This window comes from Dermacentor silvarum, chromosome 3 (genome assembly GCF_013339745.2).
Source record: "Dermacentor silvarum isolate Dsil-2018 chromosome 3, BIME_Dsil_1.4, whole genome shotgun sequence".
Lineage (NCBI taxonomy): Eukaryota > Metazoa > Arthropoda > Arachnida > Ixodida > Ixodidae > Dermacentor > Dermacentor silvarum.
Genome location: NC_051156.1, coordinates 182027717 through 182043103, shown reverse-complemented (window position 1 = coordinate 182043103; position 15387 = coordinate 182027717). Strand labels below are relative to the sequence as shown.

At 45.1% G+C, this 15387-nt stretch overlaps 1 protein-coding gene across 1 annotated transcript in view; it reads right to left on the bottom strand.

Moving 5' to 3' along the window:
• Positions 1-15387, bottom strand: part of LOC119446193 (membrane metallo-endopeptidase-like 1) — an 87144-nt gene that overhangs the window by 39233 nt on the left and 32524 nt on the right. The window contains exons 7-9 of the mRNA XM_037710554.2: positions 9456-9485; positions 6943-7158; positions 3852-3905 (exon numbers count right to left, since the gene is read on the bottom strand). Coding sequence (XP_037566482.2) covers positions 3852-3905; positions 6943-7158; positions 9456-9485 — 300 coding nt within the window. The remainder of the gene's footprint in view (positions 1-3851; positions 3906-6942; positions 7159-9455; positions 9486-15387) is intronic.

Genomic DNA, 15387 nt, shown 5'->3' with positions numbered 1-15387 from the left:
AAACGCATTAGGCAGGCGAAGTCCCAATTTGACCTGCCGAGGATGCGAGTGCCATCTGGATATCATTTTCGCAAGTAAAGTACCCGAGCGCGCGACTGTAGGTCTGGTAGAAATGCTGGAAAAGGGGTTTGTGTTTGAGTTTCCATGTAACAGAATTATGTTTTCTCGTACATTAAAATTACAATACGACGCCGAATGGTAAACAATCCGACGCCGAATCCGACGCCGAATGTTAAAGTCTGACTTTACTATTTTTCTGACGGATTTCACTGTGAGAAATTCAATTTTTGTTCACCAAAACCTTGCACCACGTGGAGGGCCAGCGAGGTCGGGGTGTTCAAGCATAGGTCGGCAGTGTGGAAGAATACTAACTCACACTCACTCACCATAATTTTTTGCAGGTCCCGCACTCACACACGTTCACACTCACCTCCACTGACACTCACAGCACTCACTCGCACTCACCTCCACTCACACTCACTGGCGCTCACTCGCACTCGCACTCATCTCCACTCACAGGCACTCACTCGCAATCACCTGCACTCACGCTCACTGGCGCTCACTCGCACTCGCAATCACTGACACTCACTCACACTCGCACTCACCTGCGCTCACACTCACTAGCACTCACTCGCACTCACTTCCACTGACATTCACTGGCACTCACCTCCACTCACACTCACTGGCACTCACTTGCATTCACCCCTTTAAAGTGAGTGCGAGTGAGTGTGAGTGAGTGCACTCATGAGTGAGTGCGCCGACCTATGGGGTGTTGGGTTATGATTTTCTCTGTCACGGACGCCGACATCGCCCGCCAACGCCGCCCGCCGACGCCGGATTTTCTGCCACACGGGGCCCTTAACGCTGTCGCGTTAAAATCATTTTTATTTGAAAGGCGTCGAGTGCTTTAATTTTACGGCGGCGAAAACAAAAGACGTTGTTGCACTCTGCTTGTAGTATTACATCTTTCAGAATTCTTTCATGCGCTCTCGGTTTTTTACTGTCGCCATCACGGGTACAGCGGAACGCGAAACGCAAATGACTGATAGATTCGATTCTATTGGCTATTGGCTATTTTGGCACCACCATTTGAAATTATTGTCAATTTTTCCTGTTAAACATAAAGTATGACAGCCGATGAGGTAGGCGCAGTTTTGGTTCCAGTTCCGTTTACACGGAGTTCACAAAATGAAGCGCTCCGTTTAAACGAAGTTTGTAAACATTGTTCCTATGGGAGTGGCCACCCAAAGTTGGTACCCTCTTCCTGTTTATCCGGTGAACACTTATTTGGTACACGTAACATGTCGTTCACAGCTGGACCACCGGTTAAGTGAGGAACGTTTGAAAAATGATCGTATCTAGCCCATCGTAGCTAAGACAGTAAATAATTAATCACCAGAGCAGCATGTCACCAGATGCGAAGTGTCGTACTACAGCACCGGGCATCATTTTAAAAGGAGGGCAACGTGGGGCGCTATGATGTAAAGTTATTCCAAATGTTTCTACTCCATTTCTGCGATCAGCCCTCCGCGATTGGTCAAACGTTTTTCGGGCCATATGTGCTTCACCTGTCTGCCAAGGGGCACCGCGAAAGCAGCGTCTGATATGATGTGCACACTTCGATTACATATGATTAAACCAAACAAAAGAGAAATAAATATTTCCAATTCTACGCCTTTTTCGTCATTAGCCCACCGCTATTGGTCAACTATTTTTCAGGCTACGCCTACTATACGGCTGCCTGTCACGCGACGTCACACAACAGCGAAAACTCACCACGTCAAAGTGACGTGCACGCATTAAAGATGCATTAATATGCTGAACGAAACTGAATATTTTTTTTGTATAGCCAGGGACTATACCCTGTGCGAAAGGACTAGCAAATCGCTGCTCGCCGATCGCTCTTGGCAGTGGCTACTCGGAGCTGCCGGGGCGAATGGAGTTATTTCCGTATAATATAAAAACATTTTCGTGGTCGTATGACGTTGTCGAAGCCTTTCGGCTGCGCATAGGACCATCGCTGTGCCAACTCATCTTCGCTGAGGATTCGTTTTAGCGACATTGTTAAACTACCGTTGCACGCGGCCGCGATTTTCGACCAGTCACCGCAAAACTAAGCAAGAGGAAGCGGACCAATCGCAGACGCCGGCACCGCTCTCCTCATCCGGTTATCGACTTTCACTGCGCTAGCTCGGCCAACGCCTTGGCCTTACCAATACCCTCTCCACTTCTGGATGCTCCTCGCCTCTTGTCAGTCAAATAGATAATAAAAAAACCCTTCATGGTAGGCAATGTTATCCGCTTTAAAAGCAAACAAAAGTGACCTCCTATAAAAAACGTGGAGAGTGTTTGATTGGACTGTTCAAACAACGCTACGTGTCACTACCCGATGCTTGCGGCGGTTACGTAAATTTGGCGTTCAAGCGATTGACGTAAAAACAGATCGAAATAGCTCAACGTTATAGGGCCCATGGTGAGACAATCTAAAGAATAAATTGTTTTGCCTAAATTGAGAAAACAAATTCGCAGGTTGCATAATGGCGAGACATCTTTGTTCAATGACTAGAAATTATTGGCCACATCACTGTGGCCTGCCTGCTTATATTTATTTTAGTAAAGTAACGAGTTCAAACGCAAAAAAAAGTTATGGCGAAAAAAAAGGCGTGGTGAGTATAATAATGGGTATAAAAACAGAAAAACGGGATTAGAAAAGGTCAGTACGACAAGAAGTTGGAAGGCGATTCAACGTCTAGTTGAAGTCGGTAAAAAACAATTTCTTCCTGGGGGAGTTGGGGGTAAATAATGGGGTGTATGAACTGTATAATTTCTTGCCAGAGCAGCGCCGGGGCTACAACGTTTGATCGACGCTAGCTAGAGGTTTAATCACGTTCCAACTGCCTTATAGTGCATGTGCATGGCAGCTCAATGGAAACTAGGTTCCATTCAGCGGCCGTGGCATGTGTATAGCGACGTCTGGCACCCTCTGCATGTTTTTTTTTTTTTTTTCTGCTCTTCAAAGTCCGCTACGGTCAGCAATTTGTTCGGGTGCTGCATGGCAATGCAAGGGCGAGTATATAGGGAGCGAGCAAGTGTCGGTCTCATATAATGCCGCTCCCCCTATGTACTTAAATTTCGCCAGCGTGCGCGCGCGATGTACCACTCTTCATATACGTGCTGAAGGCGGCGTCCCAGCGCACGGTACTCTATCGCGTCAACCCTCGCGCGAGCGTTGGGCTCCAGACTGCGCCACGTGCGGCATCGGCCCGCGAACCAAGAATAAGCCTGAACCAAAATGCGAAAAATTTAAGCCGCAGCAATCGGTGCATGTGAAACTAAATCGTGCAAAGTTCGCATTTGCGGAAATCGCTGCAGCTGCGAAAAACGCGCGGTGGTTAAAATATCTATCTGTAACGCTCATCCTAACTAAATTGAGAACCAAGCGAACGATGCTTTCAATGCGCTAGCATTATAGAAGCGTCAAAGTGGAAAAAAAAAAGTGTACATATGTACGAAGTGTTGGAAGCCGGTCACGGGGTAGAGCTTTTGACTCGGTATGCTACCGAGCTGCTAACGGTGGTCCAGTTCGGACCACCGTCAGAATTGCACTTCGCTCCTCGAGCAGGCAGGAAGTGTGCCGAGCGTGCTCCTGAACAACGCTTTGCGACGAGGTGCACAGAGCTTAAGTCATACATCCGGGACCTCAAAGAGGTGTGACGTAATGCTCACGCATCTCTCTCGCATTTACCGCTGCATCGGCACTGAATTTTCTAGCGCGTCTTTCGAAGTACATAGCCACTACAAAAGCGTGAAAAAAAAAAAAAAAAGCGCGGCGGTTGGTTGTCGCGCATTACCTTCGGCCTCGCAGTAGTCGGTTGTGCACACGTAGTAGTCGCCCGCAGGAACATCTGCCAAAAAGGGAGAAGGAGAGACAAAAGCGAGATTGCGTAAGAAAAATTGAGCAACTCGGAAAAAAGCGTAGTTTGGTTGGATTAATTTAACGACGCACGTCCACTATTGACTAAGGAAAGACGACGCGGCCGCAGCCTCCGTATTAATTTTGACGAGACGGTGTTCTTTAAACATGCGTCTTAAATCAAAATACTCGAGCGCCTGTACACGTTCCGCCTGCCAGAGATGATGATGGTGATTTCTAATAACGTTCTCATTAAATCGAGTTGGCGACAAATTGGCACTATGCCTTTGTAAGCTACTTAGGCCCTACCCTATCATAATCTACAGGGTGATCGTTTTTTACGTTTCCCGGAATTTTTAAAAGATCGCCTGTTGCAGATAACGTAATTCTATAGTCCTTGAGCTGGATTATTCGAGTTGAACACATGTTCAACTACTTAACAAAGATAACTAATTAATTCTTAATTGGTTACACCACGGCACATATTGCAGTTTCACGAATTGTGTCCGGTGAGCTTGCAAGGCGTATCCACTTGTAATGCAAATTTTTAGAATGACACCAGAACGACACCGCTGCTGCCCCGACTGCAGCCGGGGCAGCGTCTCACTTTCCGTTGCGCTGTGTTAGAGCGTTGTTGTGCTGTTGTGCGCACAAACGCTATGTACAGGGTGTCCCAACTCTCATGCACCAAGATTTAAAAATATGCAAATGCCACTTAGCTGGACAGAACCAAGGCAATGTTTGCCGTCTCTCGGAAATACTCGGATTATCTTTTTGCATTCTGCCTAATTACTTAATTAGTCTTAATTAATCAATTTATCTATTTTAATTAGGTAAAAAGCGTCGATGAGAAAACTGTAGAGCAACACTGAAAAAACTCCCGATACAGTTTTTTGTTGCTCAATACGTGCTACGTAAGAGAGTTTTTCCGAACCTGAAAGAAGCCCGCGAATACATGCAAAATTGACGCGCGACTGGCCGCTCGAGGCACTTTGCGTGTATTCGCGGGCTTCTTTCAGGCTCGGAAAAACTCTCTTATGTAGCACGTATTGAGCAACAGAAAACTGTATTGGGAGTTTTTTCATGTTGCTCTGCAATTTTCTCAGCGACACTTTTCATCTAATTATAATATTCGAGAAGTTCATTATTAATTAAGATTTGTCTAATTAGGCAGAATGCAAAAGGATAATCCGAGTATCTCCGAGCGACGGCAAACACCATCCCCTTGTGTCTGTCCAGCTACGTGGCATTTGCATATTTTTAAATCTTGGTGCATGATAGTTGGGCCACCCTGTATACATGTATAGCGTTCTGGCCGTGCAGCTGTGCGAATGCAGTGGGTCTGAACGGAACTTTCAAGCTACGAGGGCCAACGCTTTTCCCTTCGGTCTGATCTTGTGCACGTCTGCAGAAAAGACTACACCCGTCGACAACTTTCTGTGGCAGCGCAGCCAAAACTACGGAGCCGAAGCACACATTTTTTTTTTTTTTTTTGTGCTCCGCATCTGCACGTAGCACCGCGCATGTAAGCAACTGGAAGGTACGTAGCGTAAAACAAAGCGTACCAATTATCGTTTTTTTTCTTTTGTTTGAGATATATTTCAAAACTGATAAGAAGCTTGTTTAGGAAAAGTATTTCCGTTTCTTGCTGTTCCTAGTTTTCTGGCTTCATGGTGTCCATTTAAAGGAGGTTATAAAAAGACTCGGTCCACGTCCGGTTTTCCTTGTCCTGTAAACAGCCAGCAAAACGTCGGCACTACTCGGCGTAGTAATACAAGAGTAGCAGTTTTCCGCACGTGCGAACGGAGCGTGCAGCTTTGGCTGTGCTGCGACAAAAAGGTGTCGTCGGCTGTAGCAGCATCTCATGACACACATCCAGCGAGCGCTGGCTCTGGGCCCGAAAGGCAAAAGAAAGAGAAAGAAACTCCCCGGAATAACGGTGCTGCATCACTAGCGACAGCTTTTATCATCATCACCATCATCATCATCATCGAGGTACGATGCCCGCAGCGCTGCTGGCGGCGCTCCTAACAAAAGTTACCTGTCGTGTATTCGCGTTGAATTACTATAATTTGCGTAGAAAGCTTTTTTTTTTGTTGTTGTTTAATGGCTTCTGGGGGCAAAGCAGAGTTAAACCTCGATATAACGAAATTGTCGATATAACGAAGCATTTACCTTTTTATAACTCCTTGTCCCTAGAACACCGTGTATTTTTAACCTCAATATAACGAAGTGTGTTTATACACGATTTCAGTGGATCGAAATTTCACTGCCGCGGTGAAGGAATATCGAGTCAATAAATAGAAACTGCCGCGGACGCAGATCTTCAAATGACCGAATGACATCGGCTGCTTGCGAACGCACTTCTCAATTTGCGCGCCGCGCGACAGAGAGCAGCCGCCGAAGCGCAGCAGCAAGACCCTCCCTCGAGCATGTTTCGTATAAAGTCCAAGTGCGTTAAGGTCCTATCGGGCCGATTTTATCCCAAAGTGCCAATTTTGCCGACTTCGTTATATCAAGGTTTGGATGCATACCTATAATCTGACTTGGTGTCATAGTAAGGCGCTAATATTACGTCGTAACTTCAGCCCGAAAATAGCAACCCCCGTTTAAGAGAGCACTAAACAGAAACAATAAATCACTTCACGCTGATAACGCAGTCTTTCAAGAATGTTTTTCCTAATTCTGCGGCTAATAGGTCGGTTATTACAACAGAAAATAAAAATAATTTAGCTAATGCTTCATTTTTTTAATTTCGCGCAGAAACTTGAAAGCAGCCGATCGACCGACCATCGGCTTGGTTGGTGAACTAACTAACTAACTAACTAACTAACTAACTAACTAACTAACTAACTAACTAACTAACTAACTAACTAACTAACTAACTAACTAACTAACTAACTAACTAACTAACTAACTAACTAACTAACTGACTAACTGACTGACTGACTGACTGACTGACTGACTGATTGATTGACTGATTGATTGATTGATTGATTGATTGATTGAAAGAACCGCTGTTTGCTCACTGGTAGGCCGAGCCTTCTGAGTGAAGCTGAAGGTCATCTTTTCGGTGTGTGGTCCAGTTCCGGGTTTGGTTTTCCTCGTCGATGCCGCTGTGCGATGACCAGGCCATCGTGTGGTAGGGGGTCGGTCGGGATACGGTCCGGGCGGAGGGGGATACGGTCCGGGCGGAGGGGGATACGGTCCGGGCGGACGAGGGTAATCAGGCTCCTCTGTAGGACCTTAGCGAGGTTGGGGAAGGAAGACACCAAGCTTCGAATGGCGCACAGCTGTTGCTTTCCCAAATCTCGGGAGCCGCCTTCAAGAAAACGACTCAGCTCGGCGCAAACGCTTCACTCAGTTCAGAGACAGCTTGAATCATTAAGGCTGAGTATTGTCTACAGGTATTTAGTATCTTGATGGAGGTCCCATAGTCAAAGGCTGTATCGGGACCTCCCGTACAGAACAAACATGAAATGTAACAAGTAAAAACAATAGCAGAGCAATAAACCAGCAGATGGAAGGTGAAAATAAGTTAATAGAACAAAATACAGTATTGATTGCTAAGAATAACAACGTTTCACCATTTCTTATTGTAGCAAGGTTATATCGCAGCACAAGAAAACAAATCGCACCAGTGTCGCCCCGACGAGGAGCAAGGGGAATGGAGCTTGTAACTTTAGACACGCTGTGCCACAATAGCGGTCACGCCTGGATGTCCACGCGTGGCGCGTATGCTAATACACATTCAGACGAGATCGTCTAAGTACATATGTGACGCTGGTTTGATTCCCCCCCAGTGACCTAAGTTGGCGTCAAAGAGGTTCATTGAAAAGAGAACACACCCGGGGACCCAAATTGGTCCGACAGTTGGTTTCGAACCAGCTTCCCTCGGCACTAGCTGCCCGACGCTATACCCATTTAACCATGGACGATATAATACACAGCGATACAAGCTGGCGTGAAAGTGGTTAGATACCCAGTTCGACAGCCCGACAGTCTCCTAAATGTGCGTGAATTACCCTAAGAATGCTGATCGCATTGATAGCAAAGTTGTTTTTGATGAGTCCTGCGTGGGACGTGTCGTAGGAACGCGCTCGTAAGCCAACCGCGCTGGGGCGATTTCAGTTAATTTGGTCGCACTTGAGAGGGGACCTCGAATCGTACCGACAGTCGGAGGCAGGAGTCTCGATTTATAGAAACAATAAATTTACGATTAACGCCTAAAATGGGCGAATTAAGAAAAGAAAATAGTCAAGGATGAAGTTTACCGCAACTCAACGCAACACACATAATCAAATGAGGTAAAAAAAAGGCGGGGGCTTGAATTCAGAAAACATTTCATTCGTATGTACTTTTTGCGATTGACAAGTCGCCTGCCATAATAATGTGTTTAGCACGAGGACTGGCTGCAGTCACAGCGAAGAAATTGCGCCGTCCAACCGTAAAGCAGGATCGTGTTAGCAAGCAGACAAGACAGGCAGGTCTCAACAGCCCGTAAAATGATTACACACGCACCACCAGCTTACCTTCAGCCTTTTAAATCTTGCTAAGGATAGCGGAGAAGATGTCTGACTAGTTCCTGCGTGCGCCGTCAGAATGGCACTTAAGCCGCTGTGCGAATGATGGACAGCATATTAAATTTTCCGCACTATGAGCCTATTAAAGAGGTCTCCAGCGCTCTGTCCGTTGCCATATTCTTTTAAAATTTATTATATTACAAGCCCTAGCCATAGCCCACTGGCCCAGAAGCTGCACAGGACTGGGAAAAGATACTTTGTAATTGTATCATGATACGATCCAAGATACTCGGGAAACAAGTATATGAGATATAGATAGAAGATATTACCGCAATTACTGTATCCGATAGGGTACTTTCCATTTGTATCTTAAGATACTTCGATACATTCGCAAATTTCTTATTATAGACCTACATAATGTAGCAGCAATAGCGTATGCAGAAAAATATTTGCTTGGAAATTTCCTAACTCCGACCAACCTTGTTTCATTTGAATGAAGTGTTTCTTTGTATTTCGAAATGTTTGTGTTTCTTGCTCAAAGTGTAATATTTTCATTCCGAAACAATTTATTGGGGCTGCCTTTAGTTGCTTAACATGAAAGCTCTTTATACGCTAAGCCGTCAGCCGTTATTGCTGCTTGTCTCTTTTCTAATTGATGGGAGTCGCTGCTTTGCTTGCCGACCAGCTATATGCTCTACTTGCCGACCAGTTGCGATATCTGTATCTTGTATCTTAAGATACACGATAGTTTTTTTTTTTCACGTATCGGAAATACGGGTACTGATACACGTCTTGGCCAGACGTATAATTATACGGAGACAAGATAACCAAATGGTATCTAAGATAGTATCAAAGATAGTATCTAAGAGACATGTATCTTTGAGACTGCCTAGCACTGTTTCCATGATAATGAGTTCTTGTAGTGCAAAGCTCATCGTGGGCTCTTCTAACGTGGGCTCTTCTTATCGCATACGTGACGTTGAAAGCGACAAAATGTGAGTTTATGAAGATTTTGATACCTTCTGGTGGTGTTATCCTTGTTGAACCCTCTGTGAAAAAGAAAAGAAAAATTAGTGCAGTTAGTAAAACTACCTATTTTTTCGACCACGTTTGCTTAAATACCGTGACGCTAAAGAATGAACGACATTCAAATAACACAAAACTAGTTTTCGCTGACTACTTTCTTTCTCTTTTTCTTTTTTTGATTGCACGTAGCACTGAGTTATAGTCGAGTAGTGAGGTTAGCCAGAAAGCGTACAAACCATCTTCATACAACCATCTTTAGGCGGCCACCTACGCTGGTATGGTTGGCCGGTGCCTCTCTCTACGAACTGCTTTATCGCACGAACTTTTGAAAATATGTGCCTAATCTCGCGTTTACCTATGTGCTTAAATGATAGAGCCCTATGGCCCTGTGGGAAGACGAAAGATAGGCATATTCTATGTATGTATGTATGTATGTATGTATGTATGTATGTATGTATGTATGTATGTATGTATGTATGTATGTATGTATGTATGTATGTATGTATGTATGTATGTATGTATGTATGTATGTATGTATGTATGTATGTATGTATGTATGTATGTATGTATGTATGTATGTATGTATGTATGTATGTATGTATGTATGTATGTATGTATGTATGTATGTATGTATGTATGTATGTATGTATGTATGTATGTATGTATGTATGTATGTATGTATGTATGTATGTATGTACGTACAGGGTCCTGCATATTTCGCTGCGCCTGTTCGAAAAAAGGTATTGCGCTCACCACTACACTGTTCCTGCTCAAATTTTGCAGAAAGATCGCATTTTGGAGTCGACTTCGTTTATTATGACACTAACCACAGCCAATTGCCTGGTTTTAAGAAAAATGCAAATTTGCCTTTACTTATGGAGATGCGAGCTGCTGCAGCGACGGTGCTCTCTCTACGAACATAAGCTTTTGCCGCCACCTGCCGGCAGCTGCAGAAAGCAGCCGCTCAGGAAGGTTTGCCGCATGTTCCAGAAGCGGGCAAGACGCGGCAAACTTCCTGGAGCAGCGCGTATATTGAAAGGCACTTATACGTCTAATAAACGTCTAATGTATACGTCAATAATACATCGGAAAAGCATTCCACGTGCTTCGTTGCCAAAATACATACTCAAATGCGTTCTCTGGCACGCTTGAGCAGGCAGAAGGTGATTAAGAACACACATCAAACAGACCGAGTGATTTTAGGAGCATCACCCCTGAGCTATGCAGCAATAGAGAGGCGTCGATAACGTAGGCAATCTTATCTTTCTTAAATGACCCTTCCCCAAGTTTGGCCATATTAATCGGCGCATACATCACGCACTGACGGTCAGGTATGCAAAGCATTACACCACTGCGCATACGCGCATAAGCGCCACCTCGAAAACAGCTGAGATTTCACGCAAAACGCCGTGCGCCCTCCTTCTCGAGGTAGCCTCGCCCCCAGCAAGAGAGTCAACGTCACACGCACAAATGCTTCACGTAGAACGCAATCCCTGCTACGTCACGCTTCATGACCCATGACTTCCGTAAACCATCCAATGCGGAACGCGAATTGCCGCCAGTGGAATTGCGCCGCGCAGCAAAAGAAATAAAGAGAAGAAAGGTAATCGAGGGGAGGGGCAGCCGGGGCTCATCTCGTGAACGTGACGTGGGCCCTCGGCTCCGGTACACTGTAAAATAATTTACAACCGTAAGAGTGAAAACAAGGTGTAAATGTGTCTGTGTAAGTCACGCCCTTACACACGCAAAGGGTGTAAAGGTGTGAGTTATAGAGAAATTTACACACTTTATCACTTTTAAGGGAGTAAATCATTTTAGTGTGCATGGGAAAAGCAGGTAAGGACGCCAGTCGAGGCAAAGGGGGACAGTGTCTCTGTCGGCAGTCGCACTCGCCTCCTGGCAGTATGGTAACGCGGCAATTCAATTTCTGCTTTCTACAATAACGGACTGATATGAAAAAAAAATTACTTCATTAAAACGCTTCCTAGATGGCGTTTAACGACATCCAGGGTGTCGTACTTGGCGGCCAGTATAGGTGACAAGAAACAGAGGAAACACTACAGGATAAGGCCATCTCGCTTACAAGAAAAAATTGTAACAAGCGTTATGCTACAAGCGTTACGTTACAAGCGTTACAGGTTACGATGCTTACAGACTTCGTATGCAAGTCGCGCTGAATTCTAACCGGACCACCTACACCAATTGTACTTTAACCTACACCAGTAATCTACGGTACATACAAGCCTCATCTGACACGGTCTAGGACAGAAGAGAGGCGCGTTTTACGCTATAGTTGATTGCGGCGACCCTCGCCAAAGCGGTAACCGCGAGTGGCGTGATTTCCGACTCCTTCGGCACGGCTACGTCAAATCGTCGGTGCGTCCGTCTCACGCCGATGCCGTAGACACGCTGCCTAATCACGGACGGAACGCACGCTATACGTGCTTTTTATTTACGTTAATCGTCCACCGTATGCGATGCCTTTCAGCTCGAAATACAGTGCGGTCATTGTACGTGCCGCACCGTGGTAAGCGTACGCCGAGCGAGCGGCTCCGCGAACCGAAAAAAAAAGCGTATAGAAAATGTGTTTCATGCGGTTGCTACAGTCGAACCCGGATATATCGAACTCGAAGGGTATCACGAAATAGTTCGCTATATCAATAATTCGATATATCAAAACAAATTGTTATGCAAACATTTTCAAGGAAATTTTACAGCGGTTCGTTATAGACGATAATTTGTTATATCCGGGTTCGATATATCCGGGTTTGAATGTAGTGCACAAGTTGCCGGTTTTACAGTTTCAATCTGATCGGGTGACGACAGGTACAGGCTGGTTATTTGTGCTCGCGCCCCTGAGTGTAAACTGCTAAGAGCACCCTATCGCACAATTTGTCCACGTTCTGTATAAAATTAGCCATGTTGCCATAGGCAACCCCTGTGAACTTATGTCCCGAGAATTTTCATGTCAATAAAACTCTCTTAAGACAAACCGTATAGAAGTCGACAGACCGCAGTAAATACGCGTAAAGACTCGTTAACGATCTTTTCTTTCTGGGTGGACTGTATGGGGGCTTTGTGTAGCCAGAAGGACATAATCTAAGAAAGCGAAGTGGTCTGTAAGAAGTCTGTCGACAATTAAGAAACTGTCTAGGATTCGTTTTATAAGGGGTTAGAGTACTTGCCTACCGGGGCAACCACAAGAAACGCATTTTCAACGTACATGCATTCCGGGTGGTTACTGGTCAGACTACACTGTAAAAATGTGGGAAAAAAAACACCCTTAAAATTTCATTTTTTTGTTCACAGAGAAATATCTTTTAGGAAAGAAACAGACTATCAGTTCCAATGTATTTATTCTGTCTATGGTCAAAGGCAGAATCCTATTTTAACAGAATTGATCGAGTAAAGTGAAATAATCAGTGGCGCACCGACGGGGGGGGGGGGGGGGGAATTCGGGGGTTGTAACCCCCCCCCCCCCCTGAGGCCGACTTAACCCCCCCTTTTGTTTAACCCCTTTTCGTTCCTTACTCATTTGAGTACTGCAACTAAGATGTACGACGCGCAATCGTCTGCACACTCACAAAAAGTGAACTTTTTTGACAATTCCCCGTGAAGAAATCGAAATTAGTGCTGTTTAGATGGTATTGGCAAACTGTCAACCCCACCCTGGCAGAGATCCTGGGTGCGCTACTGGAAATAATATGTCATCAAGCGAAATGAGATTAGTCCGTCTCGTTACTGTGCTCATTTAGCATTTGCGTGCAGCTCCACCAGCCGCACAAGTATAGGTATAGATGTCGTATGCGTGAGGCAATTGGTCTTATTTTCTAAATAAGACAGACCTGCAATCAGCGTGAGTCATGGTGGTCAGAGCATGGCTATGTAAACTCGTACAGTGGATAGTTGGATGTGTCGCGTATCGTGCTTATCTGTACGTGTACGATCTGTTACAACAATCATCCCAACATTTGACTCCTCCGTACTACATGAAAGCTGCAGTCATGAGGGGAGTAAAAGTTACTCCCTTAATGGAATAAACTATCTAACCATTTTCAATTGTAAACTTACGGGGAAAATAATACGTAGTCTATTTTTAGTGAAATCACAGAAAAACAAGCGAACAGAAACAATTGAGAACAGAAAAGTTGTGTTACCAAAATTGTCATACTTGATTTTTTTTTTCGCACAAGAAGTTTAACAGCGTAGACATGCCGCGGTATGGTATGCGTTGCCTGTCTGGATGAAACTGACCTGCTAACGCCGGATGACGTCATGCGCAAAATAAGCCGCAATCTAGTTAGTTGTTGTTACCGCACAAGAAGTTGTTACGGCTTCTTACAGTGTTACAGTGGGCGCTGTGGATGCAGAAGTTTCTCACAAGATGGAATAAAGATCACAGGTTACGGCAAGTTTATTATTATTATTATTTTACAATATGATTCTTCATTCAGCTATGCGCGCCAGTGAAGCAGCAGAATAAGCAAACGAGCTAATGCGTACATTTGCGAGGAGGAAGCAGAAGAAGTTAAACTTTTAACAAAAGCTGACTTGACAAACGTTTTGTTTTGACGAAATGCTTTCCATTCCCCCAACACATATTCGTAAACACTAACACGTTGAAAACCTCGAAGTCAATTTGTCGCCCGATTTAACAAACGAAGTTCCATAAGTGCCTACGCGGGAAATTGTTTTTATGGAATAAATATATTTTGCATAATTATTTGCAAAAGACGCCCATGCAGGTTCCTCCGAAAGAAAACTATCGTTGACGAACGCTTCGAGCTGGTCCGAAAGTCAAAGCTAATGGTGTTTAGATAAACGTAGTTAAACCTGTCTTCACTGGTTGATCTGGAGTGTCTTCGCGGTTTCCACTGATCGTTTCGGATCAACTCGCTCCGCGCCGGATCGCTCTTACTTGCTCCGCCACCAAGACGCGGATTCGGGAGGACATACGTCACTTCCACCCGTTGTGGTGCGGCGAATCTGGTTGCCATGGAAACGTACAGAGCAGAAGTCAGCTTGCGTGTGTGCAAAAACTTCCGGTATATGATCCACCGCGGAGCATTTTTGCTCTCCGCTGGCAGATTTATCAGATTGGCGAAATCTGAGCACTCGCTCCAGGATTTCGGCGGCCGCTCCAAATCGACTAATGAAAAAATATCATAGGCATCCTACGGTGTTTGCTCCGACGTGTATTTAGCGATATTCCAAGCCAGCGGGCCTTCGGTCCCTATATTTGCTTGAAAGTTACATTATACATGCTCGGGAGAGTTGCAATCGAGTGCAGTTGCTGCAATTATTGCGGGTTTATTATTTGTTTCTGACAAATATGGCACAGTAAACGTATAGTGATGCATCGCCTGGAAGCATTGTCGCCTCCTGGAAGAGACGTACACTTGCGCAAACTCGTATACATTTACCGTCCCGAACGCAATGCGACGGCCCGGACACAGACGTATAGGACACGAGGTGACAATGGCCTAAATCCTTCGACGCGGTGATCGCTATTAAAATCGATTCCGTGCAAAAAGAAGGAAACCACGGTGAAGTAACTTGGACAGGCTGACCCGACGTTTTGGTGACTATCTTCGTAAAAGGTATGCCTTGTAATTCTAGCGGGGTCATTGGTTTTACGCATTCAATTGATGGACGCTACTTGGCGGCCCTGCTGGCAGTGTTGACAATCTTCAAAGAAGAAATCGGAGCGCGAATGAGTGCTGGCAAGTTGCGATAGCGCACGCAAAGCGAATGCACCTTCTAGAAATGCAATGCTCCAGCACTCATCCTCATTCCAATTTCTTCCTCCGAATATTGTCGCCGCCGCCACAAAAGGACACCTCGAGGGGCCATTCCTATAACCATATAAAATTTACCCTCAAAGGATGACAAAGCCGCCTTTAACGAAGACAGGTACACCTAAGG